The following is a 16,774-nucleotide window of genomic DNA, read 5'->3' as shown; positions in this document are numbered from 1 at the left end:
TCTAAACTAATTGATAATTTCGTGGTTAGATCGTAGAAAGTACATCAATTAGGACATTAATTTATTAATAATGAAACTAATTGCTTAATAGCTTATAGTTAATTGATCAGTATTGTTTTAAGTCAATTGATATATAATTATATAAGGAGATAGTTATAAATTTAGCGATTAAATTTAAATTAATTAAGTATATAACATAATTTTAAAAAATTTGCAAATATAGCAAAATTTGTCCAATTCTATCAATGATATAAGTCTATCGCTCGATAAACTCTGTTGTAAATATTGGTTTATCACTGATATACTATATGAAATCTATCAGCGATACAAAGTCTATCGGTGCTAGTTTTGTTATATTTGTAATTTTTTAAAAATTTTACCTTTAATTATTATTGCTAAAATAGTCCTCCATTCTAATTTCCATTGTATCGACCTTTTCGGTTGTTTCTCAAGAAATTGGGCCCAAGTCTTTTCTCGAAGTTGGGCCGTCCACATTGTAGGGTCCGGTACGCATTTCTAGGGCTCATATCTTTTGCTAAAGTTGGGCCGTTGACGTTAAATTGGGGCCATCTTCGTAGTTAACGCCTTTTGTTGGGCCGATAAGCGTTTAATAGGGTCCTTCGTAAGGGCCATCAGATGTCGTTGGTTTGTGAAAATTGATCCCCCATCTGATTCAACAAAATGCATTCAAACATTTCAGCATATGTTAGCATTTCTTTCTCTTGTGTTTGTTGTTTGGATAATTATAACCTGTAGCAATTTTAGGAATAACAGTCTAGTGCATAGTAACATTTTAAAGAAAATTACAAAAGTAGCAAAGTATATCGATGGTAGACTAATGTTTGAAATACGGTTTCTTAACGGTACATTTATATCGTTGATAGATTTAAACAGATTTTGTTATATTTGCAATTATTTTAAAATGTTGTTACATGCTAATACTTTGAACCTAATTGTTATGTTTACAATTTTCACTAATTTAATCAAGTATTAGAGTGTGGTAGTCTTGACACTACACCAATGTGAGAATCATTTGATGTAATTCAAGTGAATGTTGCTCTAAGTTCAAGTCCACGAAAAGCCCACAACGAAAATGAAGATGAACGAGATTCAAATGTCAATACTTATAATATCATAACTGATTAGAAATATTTTTCAAGTCGGTGAGTTGTTATATACGATCGAATGGGTTTTTCTACAGTCAAATGAATATTAATAGATGATTGTTAGAGTGAAGTATTTTTTACAGTTGACAACACATTACTAATTATTTAATCAAATACTTCTGTAGCATTAGATATATACTTACCGTTCATGTTTAGATTCCATGAGTACCAACATCATACATGATACATCTTTGGGCGCATAAATCCAAAGAGATTGCGTTTCCATAATAAAAACATATGTATGATATGTAGATGTGTGGTTTGTGAGTTTTAAGTATTTATACAACACAGTGTGGTGTTTGTTATAACCCATGAAACAGACAAAAAACCATAGTACAAGATATATATAAACCAAAAAAGGAAAAAAGAAAGAAGGTGAAAGAAAACACACAATTATAATAAGCCTTCACTTTATGTAAGATTGGATTCTTGCTACTTATTTTATTAATTATTGAAACGAAACGAAACGAAATGATGTTTTGTTTTGTTTTTTTGGTTTAGAAGAAAAAGAAAAGGATTGATTGGAAAAGATAGAAGAGGGACTGGTTCCGTTTAAGCTGTCTGTAGCCGCAGCCACAGCCACAGCCACAGCCGCAGCCTCAGACTCATTAATTTCATCTGTATTTTCCCATTGCCCTAAACCTGTCCCATCCCATCCCCTTCCCCCCAAAATCTCCTTCCTACCCTTTTCATTTTTTCATTAGAAAGAAAAGAAACAATTTCCAATCACCGTTGACCAGGGCATCATTATCATCATCATCATCAAGGAGGAGGAAGCAGGAAGAAGGAAGCATCATGTGGGTATGATCACGTAATTATTTATATAATATTCACAATATCACACACACACTCTCTCTCTCTCTCTCTCTCCGTGTGGCCCCCCAGACCTTAAGTCCACACCCTTTATATCCTCTGCACATCACCCACACACAATCAAAATACCTCACTAAAATCTTTCTTCAGATTCTTCTATTCACTTTCACAAATTATACCAACAATTTATATATTATTTATTAATGATAGTACCAAGTTACTCAAAATAATCACTCCTTGGGTTTCTCTCCCTCACTCACCAAACCAATATATCACCCATCAGATACCAACACACCACAAACCCCTTCCTTAATTTAGTAAAATCTTTTCCTTATTCTTTGCCTCCTAACTCTCATTTACTGCTGCCGCATACTTCCCTTACATAATATATAATTCTCCTTTACCTACCAACAAGAAAATCTATTCTGATAAGTGAGACCTTTTTGGTTGACATAAGCTCGATCTATGTTCAAAGTAGACAACTGTATGTTGTTACTGTGGATAGATGTGATAAGCTGCGTATACAAATTACTGATTACCTTGTAGTATTGTTAATTTTTAGATGAAACATGTGTTGAGAATATAGATGACTTACTTCTCTAACGTTACTAATTGAGATATAATCTCGTAGTACTTGGTTAGCAATGGATAGTTTCAGGTTAGAAGGAAGAAACATGTTAGCCATCTTTAAAAAGACAGTGAATTAATTACTGATATATTATTGATTAACTAGGTTTGAAATATAAAAACCACATGTTTGCTCGTAATAAGTTTTTATATATTTGTTTTAGTTTTTTAAGAAAAAGAAGAGTCCTTAAATTACCTTCCATAAAAAGCAAGGCTTTCTTCATGGCTATCTTCCCATTTAAAAGCAATGAAAATGGATAAAGATGGGATCTTTCTTTTATTTTGTATATTATACTGTTTGAGGGTTGTACGTCAAAATATAATTATACAGGTGATGATAATAATAATAATATTAATAGTTGGAAAAAAAAAGTGAAAGTAAAAAAAAAAAAAAAAAAAAAAAAAAGGTAAAAACAAGCATACATGATCCAGGTCTGTGTGTAGGAAAGAGACGTATGCTTTGAATTTCTTTTTGTTTCAGAACCTCTCTGCTATCCCTCTTTTAATTAAAAAACAAACTTTCACATTTTCACTTAAATAATACAATAATACAGCTCCCCACAACATTATACACAATACATACTTCACTATTAGTGAGTTAACTTTAAACATAAAAAAAGTTAAACAAAACAAAAAAGCAATCTCTATCAAAGAAAAACTACCTTATTACAGATTCAAAGACAACACAATTTTTGTTCATGTTTAAGACATTTTAATTAACAAAGTGGATACAAAGACTTGTCTAAAACAAAAAAGAAAACATGTTTAGATTCTAACATGTATGTCTCTATATATTAATAATAGTATTAGGTGCATGAAAGCTGTTAGGATAGTTTTAAAAGCAAAATTTCAAAGACTAATGTGGTATTATAAAAGTTGGTTTGGGAAGGTTTGGAGTTCCTTTCTAACTTTTGAATAAACAAAACACGTTTTTAGATACAAAAATGAAGGTTTAACCCGGAAGGAAAAATATAGAAAAGAGAGAAAATGGGGGATTTTATGAGATATGTATGACAGATTTGGGATTTGTAATGTGACATGTCATAGAAGGGTGGGTTTCAGAGGGATCCTAGCGTAGAGTAGGACAGTGACAATTACAAAGATGTTAAATATTATAGGATGGATAGATAGATAGATAGATTTTTCTGTGAAGAAAACAAAGAAGTAAAGTAATTAAGTAATTAAAGAATTAAGTATAGAGAGAGTGAGAGAAAGAAATAGGGGGAGGGGAGAGAGGCATTTAAAGAGTTGGCAGGGTAACAGCTAGATGTCCTTCTCTGTTAAGTACCCATCATCCGGTGATTTTCTTCACCACACTTTTCTTTTTTATTATATTTTTTGGCTTCCTTTTTATATTTATCTATTCATTCATTGTTCATATTTTGTTTTCTTTGGAATTTTGTTCCACTTTTATCTTCTCACGTGACCCTTTTTCCAACCTTCCATTAATTATCTTTTGTCATACTGCAATCGGATAATTTGCTATTGCCATTGCTATTCCTTGCCCCAACTTGGGGGCTCAAAACTTTTTAGTTTCTAATTTGTACTAACTCCGCTTTCTAAACCTTTCTTTCCATACCAATTGGAGTTTTGTAAGCTTATGGCTATGGAGTTTCGATTTGCGTAGTGTAAAGTTGGCATTGTTATTCTTTAACATGAATGAATCAAATTTAAGCATTGTATTGAATTTTTCTTCATTTATCAACTTATGCTTTTGAATCCGTGGTTGAGCTCCATTTTCCACATGGTTCATATATATTTAATAATTTTTAAATTTTAAAATAAATAAATTATTGAATTTAAATATAAAATTTAAGTTCAATAACAAAAACTTTGTTTTAAAAAAGGGTTTACAGTTTTATCATTTTAAAAGTTGAAAATAATTTAATCAATGGTATTTGGTTGGGCTTGGGCCTCACCGTTTCGGCGGCATATCAGATCTCGAAAATAAATCCTCGCCTCTTGACATACATTTTCATTGGAATACATTATGTTTATTTTTTAAACAATTTGTTTTTCTTCCCAATATTTAAAAGGTTTCAATTTTATGATAATTTTTTAATCAATTCTTATGGGATTTCTTTGAAAATTGGAAAGAAATAGAAAAAGAAAACAATGCAGTGACTTAAACTTAAGTACTACTTATACCACCTTCTTCATTACGATTTTATATCAGCTTAGACAGATGAATTAGAAGACAAGTTTGATGTGATATGATTTATTTATTTATTTATGATGAAATGAAAAAGTTAATTGGAGATTAGCACAAAAATTGCGACAATGGGAAGATTTTATATAATAAAAGTAAGTCAAAATGGTAGAAGAAAACCTGAATGTAAGGGTGGATGTTTTTTGTCCTTTGCTTTTATGATGATCATAAAAAAGTATCAATAAAATTCAAACAAATAATTAGCTTTTAATTCTGTCTTTTTGTGCCTTTCATTGCTATTGCACATCACATCCCTCTTCCCTAACACGAACTCTGATCACAGTGACAATCCACCACAGTACTCCCCATATATATATATGTTAAAGACACTGCATTGTAAAAAAGTGAAAAAACTTTGAATTTATAGAGAGAACATAGTTTTCTGATCTCGACTTAAACAAAAAAAAAATAAATATATATATATATATCTGTTACTTCTTAAAATATAAAAATGATCATATCGCACGTTTTGTGATTGTTTTCTTTTTCTCGTAGAAATAAAAGTTTGAAAATTAATTAATAAGAGAGTAGTTATGGTTTTCTAAAAACTAATAACATCCTAGGTTGAATTTAGATGGAATGAATGATTGGAAAGGAGGCATGGCCATCAATATCAATTTGTCATGTAATCGTTATATAAATCATCCAAAAATAATATAAAGATCACATCCACTATCTTTATACTATTGTTAATGCTATAATTATAAGAATGGATAAAGATAAGATCGAGCTAAATTAAGTTTAAATTGGTTAGTGTGGAGCTAAATTGAGCTTAAATTAACTGACGTGGATTAAAGTTTGTATTATCAATCTTGTTCGATTTTTTTACTCTATCTATTATAAAATGCAAAATATGCGGATAGTGAGAAAAAAAATCAGATTATCTATCTGAAATTTTGTGATGTCAAGATGAACACATATTTGGCATATTAATCTTCAATTTAAGATTCAATTTTTCTACTAAAATTAACAACAATCCGAGGAGAAGACACATATCTATGTATATATATTCAATAAATTTTAAATTTAGTTATATATGAAAAATTATTGAAAATGAAAAATTTCTTAAAAAATAGTAACTAAATTTTCAAATTTATAGATAATAACTATTGATAGACTGAGGCACTAGTTGAAGTATTTCAGAATTTATTATTGATACAATTTAAAATTTTATTATATTCAACAAATATTTTGGTTTATTACGTTATTATTAGTTCATTATAACTTATACATGTTTTATTTTCAATCCAAGAAAATATATATAATATGGAATGTTATAATTATAAATATTTTAAAAAAAAATTAATATAGTTTTAAAAATCTATCACAATTAATATCATCTATAATATTCTGTCCATATACTATTAATTATACGACTTGTTATAATATAACTATTTTGAAAATCTGACTCTTGAAAGGCTCTAATCACATTCTTGATTCTAATTTAATAAGTTAAAACATATCTCGACTTAAAGTGATCTACTTCTACTTTTGATATCTAAAGTTTCAATCTCCATATACTTTCATGATTCCATTCTTTTTTAAAGATAAAACTACCAAGCTTTAAGTTAAACCTTTAACTAATAAGAGCTTAAAAGCAATGATAATATATAATATATAATATATTTTTGAGGCTGATCCTTTTCACTGCCTACTTAATTAAAATGAAGAAAAAAAGTACACATTTTTTTTCATGAATTATTTTGAAATGTTAAATTTCCAGCTCTTTTTCAGTTTGAATTATGTCAAATATTTCGCTGTACGCATGATAATTGTGTTCTGATTTCTGGGCCCAATTTAAAACAAAAAAGAAAGAACACAGTATTGTTTTCTGTATGGATATTAATAAAAATGAGAAGGAATAGAAAAAAAAAAGTTTATACAGAAGACCAAGGAGTGTAGAGAGCATGTTACTTGTTTATAATATACATAATTATAAGAGATTGAATGTGTATAAAAACAATACTTTAACTTAATTAATTAACTATATCGTATATGGATAAGATTTTTCAACTATATATTGGCATATATCGTTTTAATTAATTAATAGTTCACACATGTTAAAATTGAAATGAATGATAATATATATACATATAATGTACACACATATTATATATAGTAATAAGAGTGAAATAAATAATTGAGAAATGCAATGGAAGGAAAAGAAATGAGGGAAGAAATATATATAAGTGCGAGGTTGAAAAATCATCAAAAGCAGACAAAGAAGCAAAAGAAAAAGAAAGCAAAAGAAGGGAGAGCACCCACCAACTATTGTCACATTTTGTTTCTCACTCAAAAGGTTGATGAAAATGAAAGCCAATATATCTTTCAATGACAAATAAATAATAAAAATAGAAGAAATGACAGTAGTGGTCAAAGCCTTTTTTACCAGTAATCTTCTCTATGCCCAAACACACCCAATAATAAAAGTCATTTGAGTGGGACTATTCAGTACTAACTTCATTTTGAGTTCACTTGACTTAATTATATTGCACGATAGTTTTACAAATCCTCCCATGTCAGTCACTTGTGGTTGAATTAACATGATCCAGTTTCTTTCCAACTACCCAGTTTAATTCAATTCCCTTTCGAGGGGTTAGAAAAATCAAAACCCAAATAATTTTGATTTGAATTTAGAATGTGTCCACCAGAGAACAGAACGTCATGCATCATTATGTTATATTTGCATGAAAAAATAACATTCCCACTCAGAAAAGAACCTTAAACAGAGTTGGTGGACAGCAGAAAAACACTGAAAATTTAATGTATATAAATTAATTATATATATATAAAAAAGAGTGAAAGAAAGAAAGAAAAGAAAAGAAAAAGAAAAGCTCTAGAAAAATCTGTAAAATTTTATTACGTTGTCCCTATCATTCGCAACATAAAAGCAGACAGTAAAGTAAAAGAGATTTTGACCACTTAACAAAGGAAGGAATATATAATATATGAAACAACCCAGAAAAACTCTAACCTTAATTTTCGTTTTCTTTAACCCTTAAAAATTACAAAAAAAATACTATTTAGTAGACATTTAATATATGATCGATCGGTTTATAACATAAGATAGATAATTTATAATGTCACACTTCTATAAACATATGTAAATCAAACCACCTGTTGTCTTGTATTGGGTTTTAACACAGAATACAAATTTCCTTCAAATAGTTGATGAAATAATAATAAGTAGAAATAAAGGTGAGATATTTTTCAAACCTTGACAATCATTTTGATAACTATTTGGTCTTGAAAAAAACTTAACTCACAAATTTATAAGTGTAGTTGGGTGTATGATATTCACTTATCAACATTTTAAAAATAAACTAAAACATTCTTTAAAAAATAGTTTTCAAAACTTTTTTTCTTCAATGGACTAAAAGCATACCATTTTCTAAAGATAAAAACACGACAAGATAATTGAGAAAAAAAATTCAAGTAGAAAATTGTTTGAAACTTAGATCCCACACATATTTATCACCTTTGGTAGATGGAGTATGTAGTTTAGCTAAGGATACTAAGAAAGAAGTAAGGTCGAAACTTTCATATTACTATCTATAACTTTGAGCCTGCTCTATCTATCTCAGTAACAAAAAAAGGAAGACATTGTTAGGAAATAGAAGAGGATAATTAAGATGAAAATAAGGGGTGGGGGTTAAATGAAAAAGGAAATTAAAGGATGGTAGGAAAGGAATAAAAGAAAAGAGGAAAAAAGAGAGTTTGTTTTGGGGGCCAATTTTCCTCATCAAATATGGAATATTTCAACTTTGAAGCATATTGGAGGACCCATTTTCCTCTTTTTGTCTCACAAGCAGGTGTTGACTACCCACACCCATTTTGCTTACAATAAAAAGCAAAGGGAGTTTCTGTTCTTTTCAGCTCTCTCTTCCTCTATATATATATTATAATTTTCATTTCACAAAAATAATGGCACTTACAATCTCAACTTCCCAAAATCACTTTTTTTTCTTTCTTTAATACTATGTAAGATTGGAATTTATCAAACTTAGAACCTGAAACTACAGCTTTTGGAAATTCTATTTTATTTCTGAATATTCCATTTAAAGTAAATGCATTTGCTTTTATCCCAACCCGAAAAAAAAAAGAAGAAGAAAAAGAAAAAGAAAAGTGGTGGTATATATAGAATCAATTATTGGGTTTGTATTTCGAAATAAGTGTCCTGTGTCTGTGTAGTGTGTATGCTTTCTTTCTTGATCTATTTTGCCTTCAAATGAAGCTCTAAATCAAGCACACCGATTATTATTAGATCATCACATGTTCTTTCACCAAATTCGTAGACTTTTAGCACAGAAGATTACTCACATTAACTTTTCCCCTTTATACGTTTGAAATAATATGATGCAAATTCTTTTGTTAAATACACAGTGTAAAAGTTTGACTAATACATTCATACCATTATTTTTTCCACTCATACATATTATCATAGTTCATTTGTCCAATCAAGATAATTGCACTTGTACGTAAGAAATAAACCTTTTTTCTTTTATTTTTATTGGGGTACATCTTTTTTTTTAATAAATATATATATATATATATATACTAATTTGGGTTTCAGAAAAACACAAAGATTCAAGATAATACTCATATTGGTACCATGCAACCATTATTTATTTTTGCTTTTAAAAAAACTTTTATTTTATAGTTTAAACTATGTAAAATAGTATCAAAATTATGAGCCACATTATCTTTTAATAAGTTATCAATTATGAGGTTGACACGTTTACTTTTATCTTATCCAACCAAAGACAAAATCCAAATAGTAAAAATAAATAAATAAAAAGGTTAAATTCCAATAGGGTAACCAAAAGGATAAACTCTCATCATGAACCACTCCGATTATAAATTATTTCGAAATGAATTATATTATCAATAAACCAAAAATATATATTAATAAACTATCAATATCGATACATAATTTGGTTACGAAAAAAGTTAATAAAAAACTAGGGTAACGGTAAAACAAATGGCAAAGTGAGAAAACTATTTTCATTTTATAACAAAATAAAGTGTAAGGATTTTTTTTTTTTGTTTTTTATTAGTTTTTTTTGTTATAAAATAGTAAATAGTTTAAATTTTTATTATTTAAAAAGAAACCTCCTATTATTTTGAATAGTTTTTTTGGGATTTTTTAAAAAAGATTTAGTTTTTAGGGTTTTTTACCATTGGGGTAAGTTACAAATATTATTATTATTACATTGGTATTTCTATTTATAACTTAATTAAATAGGTGTTTTTGAAGAACTATTTTTAGATATATATGAAAATGAATCCATATATTTACATAATGGAGCAAAATATCTTAGTTTAGATATAATAGAATTACAATAGACTAATATATATGTCTATTAGTTTATCAACCTATCACAAAAATGACTATCTTTTGTTATATTTATGAATACTTTAATAAATTTTTTCATTTAAGAAAAATATTTTTTTATTTAATATGTTTATAGACCTTTATAAAAGATATCAAAAACGTGCTTTAATATTTATGTTGAACCAAGCCATCTCTTGGAAATCAATTTTAAAAGCAATAGTTTGGACCTTATTATGAGAAAAGAGAATTTCAATATGAGTATTTTTGAATAAGGAAGTGAATAGTTTGAAATGGTTACGTTGGAGGGACAAAAATACCCAATATTCTATATCTCGTATGATATGATCTTAAATCATCCATCAATCTAAAAATTTAAGTTTTAGAAAAGGAGCATGAGGAAGCAATAGAAAAATAAATGTAAACTAAATTGACAGGTTCAATTATTTTGTATTAATACAGTAATCAACTATTTGGTTGTGGACCAGTAATAACAATAAATAATAATAATATGGAGATTTTTATGAATAAAGAAGACGAAAATGGTTGGTGCACTGGGGTTGAATAAATTGTCAAAAGGCAATAGATGAAAACATTACGTCTTTTTCCATGTTGGGTATTATTTAGTCCATGTTTTTTTAGAGAAAAAAGAGAAAAGAAATTTGGGTCCAAAACAATGAAATTAAATTAGGAAAAAGAAAAAGAAAAAGAAAAAGAAAAATAGTGTTTTCATTATATTCGACGCAGGTGACAGCATAACAAAGTCAGCCAGCTGCTTGGGTGACCACCACACAAAGGAAAAAAAAAAAAAAGGACCCTTACAGAGAAACCAAACCAACGGTGGGCGATTAGGGTGTGACCATGTTACTACAGTCACAGGCAGGGTTTACCATTTTGGCTTCATTTGTTTTCAAATTTTTTAATTTTGGTGTTTTAAGGAAAAGGAAAAAACAAGGTATTCAAAAACAAAACTAATTAATTTAAGATCCTTTGTCTGTTTAAATTTTCTGCAGACTGGGTATGTGTGTGTAGTACTGCAACTGTATGTATGAAAGGTGTGGCCAGATATGTTCTGCCCTTCAAAATCTAATCCAATTTTGTACTCTCTCACTTTCTTTCTTTCTTTCTCTCTTTTCCTTAGCTATTCTCCATTCTACCTCTTATTATATTCCTCAGTTTTGTGTTAAAGCTAACCTAACCTTGTTAAAAAATTAAAGCAGGTTTGAAAATTCTCAAATTCTTCCCTCCCGTGTGATGTGTGATGAGATAGTGTGTTTACTCAACCAGCGATCATTAGACTCGTGAAATCTAAAAAGTTGTAAACTCTTGAATTCCATTAAAACTATAATTCCTGTTTTTTAATTATAAGACTTGCAAATTTCTTGAACTATACAACTCATTCTGTTTGTTAAATATATTTTTTTGGTTATTTGAGTCTCTAAGCCAACTTAAGTTATGTAAAGATATTGTCGTTGAGTGTCTATTTCTACGAACGTATCTAACACATTTTCTTAACAAATCATATAAATTTTTGTGTTGGTTTCTTCTTGTTTAAACTCTTCGTTTGTTTCTAGATCAATAATTATCATTAGTAATATTACGTTATCATGAAAGTAAATAACATTTTATTTCAACAAACAACGGATATTACTCTTGTAATGAAACAAACACACTGTCAAATAACATTTATTTGGTAAATATATATATAACAATTTAAATATAGATTCAAAAGAAAAAAAAATAGTTGAAAGTTTTTGTTTTTGATAGAGAAATGGGAGGGTGGGGTTGAAAGGAAAAGTAAAAGACGTGGTGTTTCTCAAAATATACACAGATCCCTATGGAGTGCAGGGATGCTACCCAACATTTGCTCATTTTGCCCTTCCTTCCCTTCAAATTCCATTCTCTTTGTTTAACTTTAAAACACAACTCTCCTCTCCTCTTTTCCTTCTTCCTTCTCTCTTCTTTACTCCAAGTCCTCCAACTACTTCTTATTTCTCCAACACACCCCCCCTTTTTTGTTTTTTGTTTACTTTTATGCTTCTTCTTCTCCTTCTTTTCATTCTCATTTTTCCTCTCTACTATTGAAACAAGAAGAACTTCAAATTTAATTAAAAGGGTAGCAGAAAAAAAAAAAGTATAAGTATACAGTTAGCTATTGTTGTTTGTTTTGTCTCCCAATGATTAATTTGGGTTCTTGCAGCTAGGAAAAGAAAAAAAAGGAAGAAGAAGAGAAAATGAAGTCCATGAGTGATAATGAGGATAGTAACAACAATAATAACAATAACAATAATAGTTGGTTAGGATTCTCTCTTTCTCCCCACATGAAAATGGAGGTTTCTTCTTCTGATCATCCATATAATCAACACCATTCTCTTCACTCTGCTTCAAATCCTTTCTACTTATCTCCTCATTTCAACAACAATAACACTGAAATCTTTTATGGGATTCCTGATAATTCCTCTCTTCATCATCACTCTGCTGCTGCTTCCCTCTCGGTAATGCCTCTCAAATCCGATGGTTCACTCTGTATTATGGAAGCCCTTTCAAGATCTCAAACTGAAGGTTCTTTTTTTGGGTTTTTATATATATACGCGTGTGTATTTTGTTTGTCATTTTTTGTTTGTGGATTTTCTCAAGTTTTTGTTTTTGATAGGGATGGTGCCGAGTTCTTCACCGAAACTTGAGGATTTTCTTGGTGGTGCAACAATGGGAGGTCGAGGAGGCTATTTTAATCAAAATGCTGAATCTGAATCCGACAGGGAACATTCTTTCGACCTTCTTCAAAGACCCATTAGACAAAATCAACAAATTTTAATTCAAAATTCCAATCAATATTATTCTGGGTTACTTCCTTCTTCCATTGGAATTGGAACTTGTGATCCCCAAATTCTTCCTCCTGATGACGACGGAATCCCTTGCTTTAGAAACTGGGTCTCTCGCTCTCACTACTCCGCCACTCATAATACTCTCGAGCACCACATTACCGGCGGCGATGGCGGCGGCGGCGGCACTCTTATGAATGAAAGTAATGGTGGTGGTTCTGCTTCCATTGGCGGAATGAGCTGTGGAGAATTACAGTCGTTGAGTTTGTCGATGAGTCCAGGTTCTCAATCGAGCTCGTTCACGACTTCCGGCCAGATCTCCCCTACTGGAGGCGACGGCACCGCCGTGGAAACTAAAAAAAGAGGCCCCGGAAAACTCTGCCAGAAACAACCCGTTCATCGTAAATCCATCGATACTTTTGGCCAAAGAACCTCTCAATATCGTGGCGTCACCAGGTTTCTTCATTACTATTTTTCCTTTTTAACCATTTATAAACTAATTTCAAATTATTTTAATCGTCTGTTTAAACAAATATTGTAGGCATAGATGGACGGGGAGATATGAAGCTCATCTGTGGGATAACAGTTGCAAGAAAGAAGGACAAACCAGAAAAGGAAGACAAGGTTTGTTATAATAAAAATCTAATAACCCATTTCGAAATTTTAAATTTTTTTTTCAAATGCTTCCATTTTCGTTTGGCTCTCTTACTGGTTCTTATTTTTTTTCTTCTTATGGTCCATTCTTGATGGGAATGCCATTTCAATTCCAACTATATCGTTACAGTGTATCTTGGTAAGTTTTATTTTCCATAAAGCTTAGTTTATTTAAAATGTTATTTATATTAAAGCTCACATAAAAACTTGAACTTAATTATTTAAATTTGAAGGAGGATATGATATGGAAGAAAAAGCTGCGAGAGCTTACGATCTTGCCGCCCTCAAGTATTGGGGACCCTCTACTCATATAAACTTTCCGGTAAGGTTCAAGTCTCTCAAAATAAGGAAAACTACACACATGGCCCTGTCATAACTTTTCATCATAGTGATTAAAAGAATAAAATTTTAATATGATTAATTAATTCTGTTTTTTGTTTGGCAGTTGGAAAATTATCAGACTGAACTAGAAGAAATGAAGAATATGAGCCGCCAAGAATATGTTGCCCACTTGAGAAGGTAAAATTTCAAGTTTGGTTTTTTATTCATCAGCATCATCATCATCATCATCATCTCATGATCCCCTTTTACTTTTTTTTTCTCTTTTCTTTTCCTTATCTGTTTCTGATTTTGTTCGTAATCGTATATTCCTTTGGGTTTTCTTTTTTGCAGGAAAAGCAGTGGCTTTTCAAGGGGCGCTTCAGTTTTCCGTGGTGTCACAAGGTTCTTTTCTCTTAATCATAAAGCTTAATCTTTCATTAATTTTTTAGTTAATGTAATTAATTGTTTCTTAAACAGACATCACCAACATGGACGATGGCAAGCTAGAATTGGGAGAGTTGCTGGAAACAAAGATCTTTATCTTGGGACATTTAGTGAGTTTTCTTTCTTTCTTTCTTTTTTTGAGACATAAATTGCTTTACGAGTGATTAAATGTTTGTATAGGAATTAATGTGTTGTCGGAACAGAAAGTCTCTAAATTCCTAAATCTTTGTATGTATGTGTGTGAATGAATGCAAGATTTTGAAATTTAAAGTAGTGGTGTCATTAAATGTAAAATTATTGTCAGGCACGCAAGAGGAAGCGGCTGAGGCTTATGACATAGCAGCAATCAAATTCCGCGGTGTAAATGCAGTCACCAACTTTGACATTTCCAGATATGATGTCGAGAAAATCATGGCTAGTAATACTCTACTGGCAGGCGAGCTGGCTAGAAGGAACAAGGATGTCGAACCAAGCAACGATTCCTCAATCGTTCCCTACGACTCCTCCATTGTGTCAAACAACAATGGTGGGATTGGGATTGGGATGGAAATAAATCCCGACGCCAACACCGCAAATGGGAACGCTAATGATTGGAAAATGGCATTGTATCAAAATCCATCACACCACCAGCAACAGGCAGCTGCCGCTACTTGTGTTGCTGACTCTTTGGATAATCATCAAAACAAGTCGATGGCTGTGTCGGGCGGTTATCGAAACACGTCGTTTTCGATGGCATTGCAGGATTTGATTGGGATCGAATCGTTAAGCGCTAATACTCATGGGATTGAAGATGATGTGAGCAAACAGGTGACACATTTTTCAAATTCATCATCGTTGGTGACGAGTTTAAGTAGCTCGAGAGAAGGTAGTCCTGACAAAACGAATGTGTCAATGCCGTTTGGAAAGGCCCCACCCTTAATGGCATCAAAGCTAATCGGTGCAACAAACGGTGTTGGAGTCGGGTCTTGGTATCCATCCCCACAGCAGCTGAGGCCAACAGCAGCAGCAGCCATTTCCATGGCACATTTGCCTGTTTTTGCAACATGGAATGACACTTAAGAAAAACAAAACCCCTTTTTCTTTCCCGTTGATTGCTTTTGCATTTTAGTTTCTTTTAAATTTTGGTTTTTGCATGAAGGTGAAATGAAAAGAAAGAAAGGCAGGGAAAACTTATGATGATGTCTAGGGGGCAAGAAAAAAAAGAAAAGAAAAGAAAAGAACCAAAGGGATGGGTTTTGAGAAGATAGAATTTTGATTACAATCCCCCTTTTTATTTTTCTAAGTTTGTCAGTGGGAGAAAGTGGGGTAAAGAATAGGAATCAGTGGGGTCCAATTTCTGTGACTGTAATCCATCTTTTTTTCAAACCAAACCTCTTGGCTCCTCCTCTTATTTTGCCAATGAAAGCAAAGGGAAAGATTTTTGTGGTAATGAAAGAAAAAAAAGAAAAGAAAAGAAAAGATGGGGAAGCAATGATTAAATTCTCAATGATTTGATGTTAGTGAAATTTATAGTGGATGATTAAAATAAAAACAAAAAACAATAAATAATTGCCCAATCTCTCATCACTATACTCTCTATTCTAAGTACAAAAAAAAAAAAAAAAAAAAAAAAAATTGTAAAAGAAATTGCTTTGCCTTTGCCTTTGCTCAATAATCTTTTTGCATTACATCATGATTACAATTCTCTTCCTTTATTACAATAATTTGCTTTCCCAAAAGGCAATGAGAGAAAGAATGCAAAACATTCCCCATCTCTTCCACTTCTGTCCTTTTTATACACAATTGTTTTTATTTAACATTATTTCTTCTTAGTGCCAATTAGTTATTGATTTCATTTGTCTGATTTAGTGTAAAATTTTGGTGCTTTTATATAAAAAGAAGTATTAATTTTCTTTTGGCTCAAATCCCACTTACTAATTAAACCGATCCCTTTTAGTAAAAGCTAACCCATGTCTTGGTGTGTTTTTTTGTTTCGATAATACAATTATGATAACAATAATAATAAAATAGAAAGACTATATTTATTGGTATTAATATTAAATGCCAAGTGTATACACGTGTAAGAAGGAAATTTGAAATTATAGTTAAAGAATGATTGGTGGGCAAGAAAATGTTGGCGCAAATCCAGGAAAATTGACAAGTTGATACAAATTTTTTGGGTGCCTTAGGGTTTAACGTCTGATAGCAATGGCCTCTCTATCTATGCCTTTAATTTTCTCTTTCCCATATCAAATAATACAAATAAAGAAGATGATGATGGTACCCATAATTCAAAACCTAGTTTAATACTAATATAGCTTTCTCATTCTTATACCTCATAAACCAATCAAACTATACCTTTATTTCTCTACTTTTTATTTTCTTATTTTTCTATATTTGAGATGTT

General features: G+C 30.6%; 1 protein-coding gene across 1 annotated transcript; it reads left to right on the top strand.

The window, feature by feature from the left end:
- Positions 1 to 12,023: 12,023 nt before the first annotated feature.
- On the top strand, positions 12,024 to 15,874 carry LOC101212797 (AP2-like ethylene-responsive transcription factor ANT). Its single transcript, XM_004142858.3, has 9 exons — positions 12,024 to 12,709; positions 12,801 to 13,425; positions 13,511 to 13,593; positions 13,754 to 13,762; positions 13,857 to 13,945; positions 14,069 to 14,142; positions 14,296 to 14,346; positions 14,422 to 14,498; positions 14,693 to 15,874. Exons 1-9 carry the CDS (start codon positions 12,382 to 12,384, stop codon positions 15,445 to 15,447), a joined length of 2,091 nt encoding a protein of 696 aa, XP_004142906.1. The 5' UTR covers positions 12,024 to 12,381; the 3' UTR covers positions 15,448 to 15,874.
- Positions 15,875 to 16,774: the final 900 nt, after the last annotated feature.

Source organism: Cucumis sativus, chromosome 2 (assembly GCF_000004075.3).
Source record: "Cucumis sativus cultivar 9930 chromosome 2, Cucumber_9930_V3, whole genome shotgun sequence".
NCBI classification, from domain to species: Eukaryota; Viridiplantae; Streptophyta; class Magnoliopsida; order Cucurbitales; family Cucurbitaceae; genus Cucumis; species Cucumis sativus.
The sequence above is the reverse complement of the archived record's forward strand: the minus strand, read 5'-3'. Positions and strand labels throughout refer to the sequence as shown.

Coding starts and splice junctions, on each gene's coding strand:
- LOC101212797 (XM_004142858.3), top strand. CDS start 12,382: ATGAAGTCCATGAGTGATAATGAGGATAGTAACAACAATAATAACAAT. Junction 13,426..13,510: donor CAATATCGTGGCGTCACCAG/GTTTCTTCATTA, acceptor CAAATATTGTAG/GCATAGATGGACGGGGAGAT. Junction 14,499..14,692: donor TCTTTATCTTGGGACATTTA/GTGAGTTTTCTT, acceptor AATTATTGTCAG/GCACGCAAGAGGAAGCGGCT.